The 16404-nt window shown below is 38.7% G+C and overlaps 1 protein-coding gene across 6 annotated transcripts in view; it reads left to right on the forward strand.

The window, feature by feature from the left end:
• The window catches only part of fam172a (family with sequence similarity 172 member A), a 267655-nt gene that overhangs the window by 27752 nt on the left and 223499 nt on the right, over positions 1 to 16404 (forward strand). For all 6 annotated transcript variants that reach the window (XM_012959791.3, XM_031897951.1, XM_031897944.1 and 3 more), the window contains one exon: positions 8522 to 8587. In XM_012959791.3, coding sequence (XP_012815245.1) covers positions 8522 to 8587 — 66 coding nt within the window. The remainder of the gene's footprint in view (positions 1 to 8521; positions 8588 to 16404) is intronic.

The following is a 16404-nucleotide window of genomic DNA, read 5'->3' on the forward strand; positions in this document are numbered from 1 at the left end:
CATCTTCATTGAGTCCCTCTTCTGCCATGTTCTACTTGCACTATGCAGAATAGATACCGTGCACTGAAAAAGCAAGAGAAGAAAAAAGCAAGTAGGCATGTGATACACAGTTTCTAAACAGTGTATTACATGTTGTGGCTACATTGGGGGTTAATGGGTTGCAGTTTTTGGAAGTGCACAATAGCAGCAGACAGAAAGTAGAGGACAAATTGATGGCAAGATAGCGCCTGCAGTGGATCATGTCTACACCAATGTTAAAAAGCATGTTATCATTGTTGGGGGAGGGTGAATAATTAAAATCATCTTCTACATGTAATTTCTTAAAGAATATTTTGAGGAACATTTATTTGCTCATTGCAGGTATAGAATCTATTCAGACTTGGGGGTTTTCCAGATAAGGCATGTTTTTGTAATTTGGATAAGAGATGCCATACCTTTAATATTAACATCAGTTTCCTATTTGCAAGATATATTGATGCTGGCCTGCTATTATGCTTGTTTTCCCATATCTGTCTCCATAATCACCTGAATTTAAGCTTTGGCTAGCATTAGTAAAAAGGAGAGAAACCAAACAAATGCATTTCCTGGCCATTTTATTAAGAAGAAGGCTACTGGCCCATAGGGCTTTGTTCCACCCACTCTGTGTACCATTACCCTTTATTATAGGTGCTACATGAACAGACACAAGCTTTAGGTTTGCTAAAGGCAATCATAGCACCAAATTACTGGCTTTTTAGGAAGTGGTGATTTATTTATCTTTTTGTTACTAACAGAACCTTTGCACAATATACCTTGTTATGCAGGCCTCAGCCAGAGCTTATTGTGAACAGTGGTGTAAGATCTGATTTATTATGTTGGGTTGAAATCCCCAACATACTGTTCTTCAACTTTGGCTTATTCTTCCGCTTCTTCTTCCTCTTCTTCTTCTTCTTATTCTTAGCGCCCCCCATTTTCTAAACGCTACTCCTACAGTTTTAGGGGTACAACACCCAAACTCCCCACACTTCTTCGCGGAGCAGGTTGCTTGTGCTTTTCTAATCGATCCGGCCCCCCCGTCTTTTTGTGGCGCCGCTCCGAACCCCCCAATTTTCCCATTGACTTTGACAGGGAAGATTTTCAAACTGCTGCCATTCTTACAGCTTTGAAGCCCCAAACTTGAATAACATAATCATGGGGTCACCCCGAATGAAACAGCGACATTTGTTGGATTACCCCAAAGTGGGAAGGGCCAACAACAGCCAATCAAGTTTCACCCATTGACTTTAATGGGGAAATTGAAACTGCTGCCAATCTTACAGCTTTGAGGCGACAATCCCCAAACTTGAATCACACAGTCATGGGGTCAGCCTGAATGAAAATATGATGATTGCTGGATGCCCAAAAGTGGGCGGAGCTGTGAACAGCCAATCGGAATTTATCTATTGATTTGAAGGAAATTCAACCTGCTGCCATTCTCACAGTAATAACATCAGGGTCCCCAAAAGCACTTTATAGGGGGATAAGAAAGGCTAAGGTAAGCCTGACAATAATGAATGTTTTGGCAAGACTGAAACTGCAGTCTAAGCCAGTTGGGAAATCACAGTAAGTTAAGACAAGTATACATTTGCTATCATTAATTAATGCAATGGGAAAATCAGTATGGGTCTGTATGTGAGTGTATAGATAGGTCAGTATGGGTCTGTATGTGAGTGTATAGATAGGTCAGTATGGGTCTGTATGTGAGTGTATAGATAGGTTAGTATGGGTCTGTATGTGAGTATATAGATAGGTCAGTATGGGTCTGTATGTGAGTGTATAGATAGGTCAGTATGGGTCTGTATGTGAATGGATAGATAGGTCAGTATGGGTCTGTATGTGAGTGGATAGATAGGTCAGTATGGGTCTGTATGTGAGTGTATAGATAGGTCAGTATGGGTCTGTATGTGAGTGTATAGATAGGTCAGTATGGGTCTGTATGTGAGTGTATAGATAGGTTAGTATGGGTCTGTATGTGAGTATATAGATAGGTCAGTATGGGTCTGTATGTGAGTGTATAGATAGGTCAGTATGGGTCTGTATGTGAATGGATAGATAGGTCAGTATGGGTCTGTATGTGAGTGGATAGATAGGTCAGTATGGGTCTGTATGTGAGTGGATAGATAGGTCAGTATGGGTCTGTATGTGAGTGGATAGATAGGTCAGTATGGGTCTGTATGTGAGTGGATAGATAGGTCAGTGTGGGTCTGTATGTGAGTGTATAGATAGGTCAGTGTGGGTCTGTATGTGAGTGTATAGATAGGTCAGTATGGGTCTGTATGTGAGTGTATAGATAGGTCAGTATGGGTCTGTATGTGAGTGGATAGATAGGTCAGTATGGGTTTGTGTGTGAGTGTATAGATAGGTCAGTATGGGTCTGTATGTGAGTGTATAGATAGGTCAGTATGGGTCTGTATGTGTGTGGATAGATAGGTCAGTATGGGTCTGTATGTGTGTGGATAGATAGGTCAGTATGGGTCTGTATGTGAGTGGATAGATAGGTCAGTGTGGGTCTGTATGTGAGTGGATAGATAGGTCAGTATGGGTCTGTATGTGAGTGGATAGATAGGTCAGTGTGGGTCTGTATGTGAGTGGATAGATAGGTCAGTGTGGGTCTGTATGTGAGTGGATAGATAGGTCAGTGTGGGTCTGTATGTGAGTGGATAGATAGGTCAGTATGGGTCTGTATGTGAGTGGATAGATAGGTCAGTATGGGTCTGTATGTGAGTGGATAGATAGGTCAGTATGGGTCTGTATGTGAGTGGATAGATAGGTCAGTATGGGTCTGTATGTGAGTGGATAGATAGGTCAGTATGGGTCTGTATGTGTGTGTATAGATAGGTCAGTATGGGTCTGTATGTGAGTGGATAGATAGGTCAGTATGGGTCTGTATGTGAGTGGATAGATAGGTCAGTATGGGTCTGTATGTGAGTGGATAGATAGGTCAGTATGGGTTTGTGTGTGCTGGGTTTACTTGGAAAGGTTGAACTTGATGGACTCTGGTCTTTTTTCAACCCTATGTAACTATGGGTCAAAAGACTTCATTTCTTTTGGGCTAACAGATACCCTAATTTAATTGAAAGTACATGAACCTTAATGTCTAATTCATAGACAGGAAATTTTCAGCTTTATAAGGATATATAGTGGGCTCATGTACATAATGTAGGCTTAATTGTAAATACAGTTATGTTTCGTTGAAACATTGACTTTGAAAACCACTTCTGATTTTCCCATTGCATTAATTAATGATAGCAAATGTATACTTGTCTTAACTTACTGTGATTTCCCAACTGGCTTAGACTGCAGTTTCAGTCTTGCCAAAACATTCATTATTGTCAGGCTTGCCTCAGCCTTTCTTATCCCCCTATAAAGTGCTTTTGGGGTGTTGCACAAAGCAAGCATGGGGGTATGGCCTAAACTCTAAAATGTCATTGAAGCCATGGAGAGCCAAGTAAGGGTTGGAAAATTGTATAAAACTATAAATATGGGTATTATCTTAATATATATACATTATTTGCAACATTGAAGGTAAAATTGTAAAACTGTGTATTCGATTAGTTGAGTAGACTAGAGGTACATATGTATAATACTGTAATAGGCAGGCAAATGAGGACTGTGCAAATGTCACCCCCAGCCTGCAGATGGGCAGCCTTAGACAATCTGGAAACAGTAAGGCTGATACCATGTGACTTTGCAAGGAGAGATGGGAAACAGGAAGTGAAGGCAATAAGGCAAGGAGAGAGCATGCCCAGATCTGGCAGCAGGGAGAGAGAGAGAGAGACCCCCTGGGATGCATGGTTGGAAAAAGTACAGGAAAGGTTGCACCAACTGCAGGTTCCCCTTAGTGTGCCAGTAAGTGTCAGGATTTTACTCTCCTTGCACCTTAGCAGTGTTGGACTGGGACCCCAGGGGCCACCAGAAAACCTTATATCATAGGCCCCCTCTCCAAACTATTTTTCCTCCTTTCCTCATCCAACCTCTTTATTCTCCTATTCTCTTTTATTTGTACATGCTAGCATCTATTCTTCCATCTATTTCTCCTCTTCATTTCCATTTAGAAATAGGTAAAGACCATATAGCAGGCCATTTGGTAAAGGGCAGGAGGGCCCACTGACACCTGGGCCCACTGGGAGATTTCCTGGTATCCTGGTGGCCAGTCTGGCACTGAGCAGGTCAGTAGAGGAGCATAACAAGCGGGTCGGTTGGTATCTAGAGATAGTTTAGAGATGTAGGGTGGGGCAGATTTATGAACTGCTTTGAATGTGAGAGTCATGAGTTTGAATTTTATCCTGGATGGCAGGGGAAGTGGGGATAAGGTAGGGGAAGCCAGGGGAGAGCTTAGTCTTTAATTGATCTATTGAATAGAGATGTATACTCCTGTACTGTAGCTTGCTGGGTGCCCACTACAATGTGTTTTAAAGTGCATTAGTAACAATTCATGTAATGTAAAAGTAATGTCTGTTTCTAGATGTCAAACCCAATAGCCAGAAACATTGTCCTCAAAGTACAGTGGAGACAAAGGGTCAGGGTAAGGGGCAGAAAATACTTTCTAACTAGAGAGACAAAGAGAAGAACTAGGCTGCATTGCTTTTTGAATCTGCTTCTAAGTTCTGGCTTCAGAAAAGAAAATATGGATCCTATTAGCTCTCTTTCTCTCCCCAGTTTGATGGCCATGCTTTATGAATAACAACTGGCAAAGTCCACAGAAGTGTTTATCTGGTTACACACTAACCCACTGGCCAGTTCAACATGCTTAATATGTGTTTCAAAAAGCATCAGTTAATAGGGCTTCTCCTGCATAATCCTGCATTGAAATCTGTGTGTTTTCCCATGCCAGATTCCCTTAAAAACTACCGTTCTACCTACTACAGTATTGCACTAGAGTCCCTGACTTTCTTATTAAATCCTCTACAATAAATCAACTAAGAACTTGCTATGCCACAAAGATTAGTAGTGTTTGCAAGGTAATGCTTCAGAGTAAATGCACCACACAGCATGGATTAGAAGCAGTAGTGATTTTGATTTAGAGCATTAATAGACAGAACACTGGGGGCTATGTAAAAAAAAATTGACTAAGTTTGCCCAGGAGCAATCACCCATAGCAGCCAATCAGCATTTAGAATTTGCTGGTCACCTATTTAAAAGCAAACATCTTAGTGGTTGCTATGGGTTACTGCTACTGGGCAAAAAAAAATGATTTTTTTTACATATGTGGCATCCTTCCATTTATTTTATATTGTACACAGATGTCCAGGGTATGATAAGTATTTAACATACATTGACCAGCCAATGACTAGATGGGCCAATGACTTCAAGAAGAAAAGTCATTTGCCAGATCTGTAGGGGGTAGAAAAGTTGTCAAAAAAAGTGCAAATGAATGAATGAAATATTTGCATGTCGCAGGAAACACACCTGCTGGTTGTGGACAAATAAAAAAAAAAAATGAGGCAAACAGAACAAACTCCTCTTAATTAGTTTAATCGTAACTACAGCCCATCAGTTTGCCCAGATGCAGCCCCTTTACACCTGCTCATGTGAACAGAACATATGTTGCCCATCTCACTGGCAAACCGTCTCAGTATTTTTAGTTATTATAGAGATCTGGAAATGGCTGAAACCCCTCTAACATCAGTCTGACCACCCAGGGATATTTGATCAAATAACTTTCACATTATAATAGCCTTTGATGAGACCCATCATGTCTGGCACTATCAGGTCTTAGGGGGCATCTTGCAAAGGGCAAGACGCATTGGGACAGGAATCGTCATGTTTTTTCCCCCCCAATGTATAATATAAGGTTGAAGGGAGTTGTTGCTGGCAGGAGGAGGGCCGTACCATAGTATCCAACAGCTAGTGCTTTAATGGAGACTGTTACACAGTAGAAGCTTCGTGGAAATAAAAGTGCTGGGAATGAGACAACTGCTGATATTGGGGCACAGTATAACCTTCCAGTTTGGGGCAGCGCCACTAAACACACACTTGGGCTGCTGCTACTGCACAGTTCTGTTTGTCACTTACAGTTATGGCTGTTTCTTGTGGGAGAGGGAAAGGACTTGCCCAGCCCTCATTAAAACAGTAAAACACATTGTAAACCAATTGTATATGTGACATTATACAGTTAAAGGAAGGGGGAATATGATACGAGGAGAAAAGGCTGCATTTTGGGATACTGTCAGCCCCAGTGTTGCTCCATAGAACAAGTAGCCCTATCTGAAAGCTGCACTGATGACATCATGAGCTGTAAAAGACAAGATTACTATATGGGCAGTCAGTTAACTGGGCAGCACGGTGGCGCAGTGAGTAGCACTGCTGCCTTACAGAAGCACTGGTCGCGAGTTCAATCCTGGCCAGGGCACCGTCTGTAAGGAGTTTAAGTGTATGTTCTCCCCGTGTCTGCGTGGGTTTCCTCCGGGTTCTCCGGTTTCCTCCCACACTCCAAAAACATACAGATAGGTTCCCCCTTCCCTTAGTGTGTGAATGTGTGAGTGAATGATAAGCCAGTATGAATAATCTCCATGGTCGTGGAGGACTATACTGGCTTGTGTGAATGGGAGCCAGTATGAATAATCTCCATGGTCGTGGAGGACTATACTGGCTCGAGTGAATGTTTTGCAAAACAAAAAGATACATTGAAGTCAGTGGGCCCTTTTTATCATATGGGTTGTTTTGCAATATGAAATTTCAACATGCAACAAAATTTACCTAATTTATCTATATTTTTGGAGTTCATATAATACTTTTTTTGAGAAATTTACATTCATATATTTTCATAAAGGACATGTCAACCCCAAAAATATTTTTTTGCCTCATAAAAGAAAACATAATTCAAAGCAACTTTCCAATATCAATTTGTTAAACATTATTAGTGCTTTAATAGTTATTGTGTTGGGTTGAAACCCCACAGACTGTTCAGCCGCTTTGGCTAATTCTTCCGTTTCTTCTTCTTCTTAGCGCCCCCCATTTTCTAAACGCTACTCCTCCTATAGTTTTAGGGGTACAGCACCCAAACTCCCCACACTTCTTCGCCCTATAGCGGAGCAGGTTGCTTGTGCTTTTCTAAGCGATCTGGCCCCCCGTCTTTTTGTGGCGCCACTCCGAACCCCCCAATTTTCCCATTGACTTTGACAGGGAATATTTTCAAACTGCTGCCATTCTTACAGCTTTGAAACTACAGCCCCCAAACTTGAATAACATAATAATGGGGTCACCCCGAATGAAACAGCAACATTTGTTGGATGACCCCAAAGTGGGAGGTGCCAACAACAGCCAATCAAGTTTCACCCATTGACTTTAATGGGGAAATTGAAACTGCTGCCAATCTTACAGCTTTGAGGCTACACTCCCCAAACTTGAATCACATAGTCATGGGGTCAGCCTGAATGAAAATATGATGATTGCTGGATGCCCAAAAGTGGGCGGAGCTGTGTACAGCCAATCAGATTTTATCTATTGATTTGAAGGAAATTCAACCTGCTGCCAGTCTCACAGTAATAACACCGGGGTCCCCAAACTTTGCAGACTTAGGCACCAGGTAACAGTTAAAGGTTAGAAAAAGTGGGCGGAGCCACCAACAGTCAATTAGAGTTTACCTATTGACTTTCAATGGGGAAATTCAACCTGCTGCCATTCTCACACCAGGGCCACTAGGGGACTGCATTTTTAGGTTTTAAAAAGTGCGTGGAGCCACCAACAGCCAATCCATTTCCACCCATTAGATTTCATTGGTTTATATTTAAACTGATGACATTATTTAAATATTAATTCCAGGGTTGTTAAACTTTCCAGAGTTTGTCACTGGGTATTTGCCGTTCAAAGTTAGAAAAAAGTGGGCGGAGCCACCAACAGGCAATCACATTTCACCTATTTAATTTCAATGGTGAAGTGTAAAATGCTGTCAGTCTCACAATTTTTATGCCTGAGTCCCCAAACTTTGCAAAGTTGGTCACTGGGGGACTGCAGTTCAAAAATAGGAAAAGTGGGTTGGGCCACTAACAGCCAATCAGATTTCATCCATTGAATTTTATTGGCTTAAATTTAAAATGCTGTCATTCTCACACTATTTATGCCAGGGTGCCTACTGTTTGTCACTGGGTGACTTCGACTCAAGGTTAAAAAAAGGGAACGAGGTCAAAACCACCAATCACAATTCACCTATTGACTTTTATTGGTTTAAATTTTAACTGCTGGGTAACTGCAGTTCCAGGTTAGAAAAAGGGGGTGGAGCCACCAACCGCCAATCAGATGTCACTCGTTGGGGAAATTTAAATTGCTGCCATTCAGACACTATTAAAACCAGGGTCCCCAAACTTTGCACAGTGTTTTTTACTATATAACTGTGTCCATTCAGTGACTTCATGTTTTTCAACCCAACATGAAGTTTGTTCTCAAACTTACTTTTCTAGTTTAATGTTTGCGATCTCATGTGCAATATGTTGCAAGCATAGCTTATGCGGTTATAGCACTGTTTTATTTTATGTGCTACTGAATTATGTCTGCTCTGTTTCAGATTATCACAAAGCATGTCTATGAATTGCTGGAGAAGGACTGTGAACTAGAGAAAGTATATTTGCCGGTAAGTAATTCTGTTGTACGGATACTCATCCAATTTCATATACTTGAGGTACCAGCCCCCATAAGAGGTAGCAGTAAAGTGTTGGGTATAAAGAAAAGAGGTGAATTCAGTCCACAGATTGAAGACAACGTGGCTTAATTGACTAAATAAGGATTAAGACTTATACCATTTTAATAATTATGATTTGAAGTGAGTACCTTATTATTTTAGCATTTAGTTTTGGCTTGAGTTATAGGTTATATCTTTGAAATGGCGTTAAACTTGCTATGCTAAGCTTCATGGCTTATCTTCTAGTTTTTAATTTATCCATATGGTCCACAATACCTATTGCATTAACTTGCTTTGTTTGATGTTTGTTTATTTAGTTGCTAGGTTACACTATGTTCAACAACATATATGGGGATCCACATGGTGGCGCCATGAGGTTGTGGGAAGTAGGCATGCTATGTTTTTCCCCCCAATCTTTAAATATTATTCAAATGCCATTTGTTCTCTGTGGAGGCAGGCTTAAGGAATGTTATTACTATATTTATATTGCTTGATTATTGGCGGAGACAATTTGCAACTAGTCTCCACTTTTTTTCTAAATGGTTTTTCAGCTATTTAGCTTTTTGTTCAACAGCTCTCCACCTGGGATTTTAGCAGCTATCTTGTTGCTAGGGTCTTATTTACCCTAGCAACCAGGCAGTGATTTAAACAAGAGATGGGAATATGAATAGTAGAGGGCCTGCAAAGCTTCAAAGAGGCAGAAGAGAAAGGCAAAAGATAAAAACTATAAAAAATAAATAGTGAAAACCAATTGCAAAGTTGCTAGGAGTAGGGCATTCCATAACATACTAAATGTTAACTTAAAGGTGAACCACCCCCTTGTTTCTATCCTTGTTTGTATTTGTTATGTCTTTATATACATTTTACTGTGCTCTAGAGAATCTCCTAGTAACTTTCTCAAGGACCTGTTACTACCTGTTACTCTTATATATCCACTATATTTCATGTGCAGCTACAATAAAAAGTGGTACAGGCCTCAAGTTTACTCTACTGGACATTTATAAATGTGTGCATATTCTTTATAGAAGATAGGTACATGACATACCTTTATACAAGACAGGTACATGATATACATTTGGCATTTATTGTTAAGGTAGAATGAAAGCATTGTTATACTTGAATGTTTCCTCCTAAATGTTAATTAGTTTATATTTATTTAGCAGGAGGCAAACAAATCAATTCATTGTATTGTAACATCTGGATACATTTCCGTAAATACTGCATTAAGCACATGCTTATTTATCTAAATAAGAATGCGCAAAGGAGCAGGAAACAGAAACTGGGGCACGGGCAGGACCGGTACTGGAAAGAAGGCTTACACGTTATTAGGGCACAGGCAGGTTAGACAAGGCAGGCAAGGTTCATACATGGAACAGGCAGGGCAGGAAAGGTTTATACATGGAACAGGCAGAGCAGGCAAGGTTTATACATGGAACAGGCAGGGCAGGCAAGGTTTATACATGGAACAGGCAGGGCAGGCAAGGTTTATACATGGAACAGGCAGGGCAGGCAAGGTTTATACATGGAACAGGCAGAGCAGGCAAGGTTTATACATGGAACAGGCAGGGCAGGCAAGGTTTATACATGGAACAGGCAGGGCAGGCAAGGTTTATACATGGAACAGGCAGAGCAGGCAAGGTTTATACATGGAACAGGCAGGGCAGGCAAGGTTTATACATGGAACAGGCAGGGCAGGCAAGGTTTATACATGGAACAGGCAGAGCAGGCAAGGTTTATACATGGAACAGGCAGGGCAGGCAAGGTTTATACATGGAACAGGCAGGGCAGGCAAGGTTTATACATGGAACAGGCAGGGCAGGCAAGGTTTATACATGGAACAGGCAGGGCAGGCAAGGTTTATACATGGAACAGGCAGGGCAGGCAAGGTTTATACATGGAACAGGCAGGGCAGGCAAGGTTTATACATGGAACAGGCAGGGCAGGCAGGCTAAAGACCAACAGCAAATTTTTCAAGTGTCAAGTGTTGAGCCGGAGATCAGGGAAGGCTACATACACGAAAAAGAATCTTATTAAAGTTGTTACCAGTACAGGAGCACCTACCATCAGTCAACAACCATTTGCATCACTGGGCTTTAAATATTCAGGATTCGTGGCACTCCCATAATAGCCTAATTTTTCCTAAAGAATTGAGGAATCAATATTTCAAACTAATGCATCTAGTATATAGAAGTTTTACTGTGTAAAGCTCAATTTCTTCCAACAATTCAGCCTGCCCTAACTATCAAGGTTGTTTTGAAATCAAAACATAATAAGAATCAATGTTCTTCCATAAGTGGCATTGTTGGGTGTCAATGAGAAACCCATCCGAAAAGTTGACCCTAAAAACAAATTTTAATTGTCTCATGCTTCAAAATCTCTTCAGATAACATTAGCTGCGGTGTGTAAAGCGGTTTTCATACGGATTCAATCATCTTCTCATTCCATGGGTGATGTCCTATCTTATATGAATGATTTATGTTACGCAGAAGCATTGCAATTTAAATTAGGAAGTTTAAAATTCCATATGGCTTTCATGAGCAAGTGGTCTTTTATATGGAACACTAGTTCTCAAGTCAAAGGTTTACTTCAAAATATTCAATACTCTTTAACTTTCTAGGTGGAGATTCTTCTACTTTCACAGACACATGATTTTCATTTTAATTCAGTACTCTTTATAGTTTTATTTTGCTCTTATTTCCTAGTAGAGATGTATAGTTCTTACAGATATACATTTAGTTGCTCTGTGTTCAGTAACTATGTTTTCAAATGTACATTGGAACAATTATAACTTTTATTCTAGAAAAAAATGTGGTAATTTTGTTGATCGTCCTTGTTCATTTTCAGCTATTTGTAAAGATAATTCTTCATTTTTATGGAAATGAGGCTATTCAGGCATATTTTCATCTTGACAGCAACTATGTAAGGTCACTATCTCAGAGAATAATAGCAAAGTGCATTAAACAGATTTGTAAGCCTATAATGGCTGTGGAAGATTATTTCTGCGCAGTGTCATAAGAAAATGCTTTATTAAATCAAAGCAGTACCTATAATAACCATGCTGGGAGGGGCAAGTCTTTGAAACTTATGAACAAAATTGAATAGGTAGGACAATTGTATGGGTTTATCTTTACAGCTTGTGGTGGGTTAGCAACCTAAAAATCATAAATCATGAATGGAAATACTAGTAAAACACAAGGCCGGAATGTGTAGTGAGTGGCAGTTTCATCATCCATTGTTGCCAGACAGTTTTACGTATTTTGGGTGCCAAGCATTGTTTAATATATATTTATGCTCTTTCACTTTAGGGCCGGGTCCTTAGGTGTAACTTTTAGCTTTATTTATCTGTTTACAAAATAAAGAGCTTCTAAATACATTAATACATTTTTCCTATATCAAAAAATATATATTGAAGGATGTACCCCCTATTGCAAAATATAATGATGTTATAAGTCATCAAGGAGTTCCACAACCATGTAAAGATGTGAGAAAGAAGGGCAAGTGCTTATACAGGTTATAGAACCAGAGTGACCTATGTCCTTATATATACAATAAGGGGTTACATTATTTATTGTAATACACAGGTTTCAATGAGTCACAGAACTTACATACAAACACTCATTATAACTCATTACATCACTAAGCACCATTTACATAGTAAATAAAATACCCCCTATTTTAAAATATAAGGATATTATATGTCACCAAGGAGTTCCATGATTATTATTAATTATAATACATAAGTTTCAGTGAGTCATGTGACTGAAATTACATCACTAAACAGGGGCACCCTCCCTTTAAGCTGGAACCACAAGATTATAATACATACAATGAAGGTGGTCCACACACCAAATCCCTGTTCTTGTCCTTTATTAAATTTCACCAATGTTCTTGGGGGCCTTTTTCCAGGTTCCTTGAAAAGTCCCCAAGCAGGAGCCAAAATCTTTCATAGATATGTTTGTGTGTGTGTGTATATGTATTAGGGATGCACCAAACCCATTTTTTGGGTGTGTCAAAATATTATTGTGCGCATTAAATGTTTTTACATGCGCAACAATTTTTTCGCCATTTCGCTCATTTTTTAACATTTTGTAAGAAAAGTTCTATGTATTTTGTACCAAAAATGTGGCGAAGCAACACCTGTTTTGGCTAAAGTGTTATAGATAGTTGTTTTCTTATATAAATGAAACCTGTTTATCAAAACACTGCATACACGTGAGAACACATGATTACAAAGCATCTGTGTTGCCTGTTTTACAAGCAATAAGGAAAAATGGATAAATGCAAGGTGCTATATAAATGTAAATGTGTCTTTGTTGCGTGTGTGAAGGTTTTCGAAGCGTCCTTTGTAGGACTTATATGATAATCAAATGCCCGGCTGGACATCTTTAACTCCTTTTTATGTTTCCAGTAATTTGTGGCCATTCATGAAAGGTTTCTTACACTCCTGGCATCATACAAAGATGGATGGTTGATTTATAACCCATTATACTAATAAGAGGAGAAGATCAAAGCTTAAACAATCTAATGCCTTTTCAGCAGAACAGTAATTATTGAATTGGTAGGCTTAGATCAGGGTATATTTGTTAAAAAAAAATGTAGGATTGTAATGAATATTTTCTCTATGGATCTTGTTCTTATTTGTATGTTTTATTATTGTTTGTGTTAATATATTAAAGAAGAAAATAATCTCTCATAGATGTGTTTCTTTATCTCTCTTGCTATATCTTTACACAAAGCAGTGATAGCCAGGCAAGCTTTACATTTCATATTGTATTTAAGTGAGTGCTGTCTCCTATCCTTCTAACATGAAAGGCTAATAGAGTTCTGTGAATTGACTACAGAGCATGCATTTTTCAACTGGGTCATATATGTAATCGAATTTAATTTAAGCTAATGAGGCATAATATAGATACTAACCAGACCTTTTCCATAAAACAACCTTTAGAACTCCAAGTTAATTGATGATTATGTTGTATTGAGAATGTGTTAGGTTGGTGGAACACGGGAAAATAAGTTGCCTCTGATAAATCTTCAACTAATCCCTCCAAAAGAATGTGTATTATATTTATTTTTTTATTCATCCAGTATACTGAGAATGCTGATCATGTTTCCTCTAGTTAACAGAACAACTCACATTTTTTTTTTTAAATATTAATTTCCTTGGCATAACACATCTCTTTGCTACCCAGCTTAGAACTGTGGGTCTTAATGACAAAATTGCTAAAATCATCCAGTCAAAACTTTCCTTTCCTTTTCTAGCTGGAAGTTGTCTTATCACAACTAACTGCTAATTATTGCTATTTATAATTCCACTGGTGCACACTTAAGCATATATTTTAGTAAATACCTAAATTCAGGTGTAAAACCAATAGGCTACTTATAGGAAAACTATACCCCCAGAATGAATACTTAACCAACAGATAAGTTCTATCATATTAAGTAACCTAGTAAAGTATCTCACCAAACTGGAATATACGTATCAGTAAATATTGCCCTTTTACATATTTTCCCTTGAGCCACCATTTTGTGCTGGGCTGTGTGCTCCCTCAGAGATCACCTGACAGGAAATAATGCAGCTCTGTTACAGGAAGAAGTGTGGGAATAAAGGACAGAACTTCATCCATTCATTGGCTGATGTGACCTAACATGTATGTGTGCCCGTTGGTCTGTGTGTGAAAACATTGTGAAACATCTTGGGACTGAGACACAGCAAAACCATACTAGTCTTACAGTGGGGTTGCCACATTTTCTAAGCATAGTGGCCACCTTATTGTTATCTTCCCTCACTATTCATAACTTTGTCATATAATATAAAAAACATTTTTAAAAAAATTCTATGCATTGGATTGGCAAAGTTAAAACCGACAGAGACACAGGGAGAAGCAGGCATAAAGCCATTGACCAACAATGGAAAAGAGACCCAACAAGATGTTGGTTTATAACTGGACTCACAAAAACTGACAAGATATAATCAGAATCAAAACACTTGTAGCATATTGTAGGCATTTGCAAAGATTTCAGATGCAATAAACAGAAGATAATGCACAAATATAGAAGAATTTAAAAATGTTTCCTATGAGATGTTTTGTTACCAAATTTTGTCTTCTTGGGTTATTAATTTACCTTTAATATATTGTCTGTGCTAATCCTGTCATTTCATTGTAGGAAGGTAACAATAGCTAAATCTGCTCATTTCTAAGCAGCTCCTAATGCTTATAGCAATAATAAATACCCTTGCACATTTAGTAACTGTGTGAAATGTGAGACTTACCCTTACTGGCTGGAGACAAAAGCAATACTTTTTATGGCACATTCGTCTCTTGTTGAAATGTTCTTTCTGTTGCTAAGTTATTTTTTGTATTATTTAAGGGAATAAAGTGATGGGTTGTTAACACCTATCATGCTGTGGCAATTGTTTTATAAGTTGAGCTACTTTTGAAACTAAATGTATTATTGGTTGTTTTGTCAATAGTGCAAGGTTGTGCTCAGGTCTGACCTTTGTGGACATGACTCAATGAAAGCTCATTTTAATGAATTACCACAGAAAGAAGACAAAGTGCTGCAGTGTGAGGTTTTAATTAGGGCTTTCAAAGAGAGGATCCCAGAATATCTTTTCTCTTTTTGAGCTATTTTTTTTATATGGGCATTGTATTTCTAAATAGTAAACTCAAGGTAATAGTACATTCACATTAAAACGTTTGAGGCAGTACCATTGGTTTATGAGAGGCGTCATGCAGTTTTCTATTGGGAAACAACCGTTACAATAATAAGTTAACCAAATTGTAGTGGATGTTTAATAAACATGTGTTATCACCAGTCTTATTTTATTTTTGTATGAAGATTTTTATTAAAGAGCTTTGTAAGCTTTAACTTCATTTGGATTTTTAAAAATAAATGAATGCTATGAATCCCATATAGCAAAAGTAAACCCATAAGTAATAAGAGGCACCATGTTTGCCCAGGTGCAATAATCCATAGTATCCAATGACAAGAACTGTAGCAAACGTTGTGCCTTATATTACATAATCCTGTATTTGAGTGTATTCAGGCTTTGTGCCACTCATGGCTATGCTGGCATCATCCCTCTACCATGCCTGCACCCAGAACATTTGTGTCGGCCTGGGTGCAAGCACATGCAATGGATTTTGTTGCAGAAATGCACACTCGCATGTTTCTGTACCAAAATCCACTGTGTGTGCCCGCGCTGACTCTAGAGGCTGATTTTTAACTTGTGTTTTTCCGCAAACCAAGATCAGCCCTGTCTCTCAATAGCCTTAGTAAATATTTTTAGGTTAAGGGACTTGTACCAGGTGCTGATTTTTATGATCAGTTAAATGGAATGAATACCCAAGTACCAAGCAGCATGACTGAGTTACTGATTTATTTATACCAGGGAGAATATGTGCCGAGGAATATTACTAATAACCTATAATCAATCATTTTAGATTCTTAACTGGTTTTATCTTTACCTTTTTAAGTAAGCAAAGCCAAATTTAACACATTTGGCTTTAAATATAACACTTTTTTTTTTAAATAAAGGTAACACAAGGGAATATGTAAAACTGAAATCTGGATTTCATTAAAAAAATCACAACTTACGTCGCTAACTGCAGATGTTAGGGTGCAGGAATTGTAGTAAGTAGTCCAGAACTTCTTTTTTTAGCGTGTGATTATCTGGCATAATTATGTGGGATGTAGTGATCTGGGATTTATAAAGGAAAAAACATTCGTAAGTCGGGAGGTGCCCCAAGTCCATTCACCTGTTCTAT

The sequence above is a fragment of the Xenopus tropicalis genome, chromosome 1 (genome assembly GCF_000004195.4).
Source record: "Xenopus tropicalis strain Nigerian chromosome 1, UCB_Xtro_10.0, whole genome shotgun sequence".
Taxonomy (NCBI): Eukaryota; Metazoa; Chordata; class Amphibia; order Anura; family Pipidae; genus Xenopus; species Xenopus tropicalis.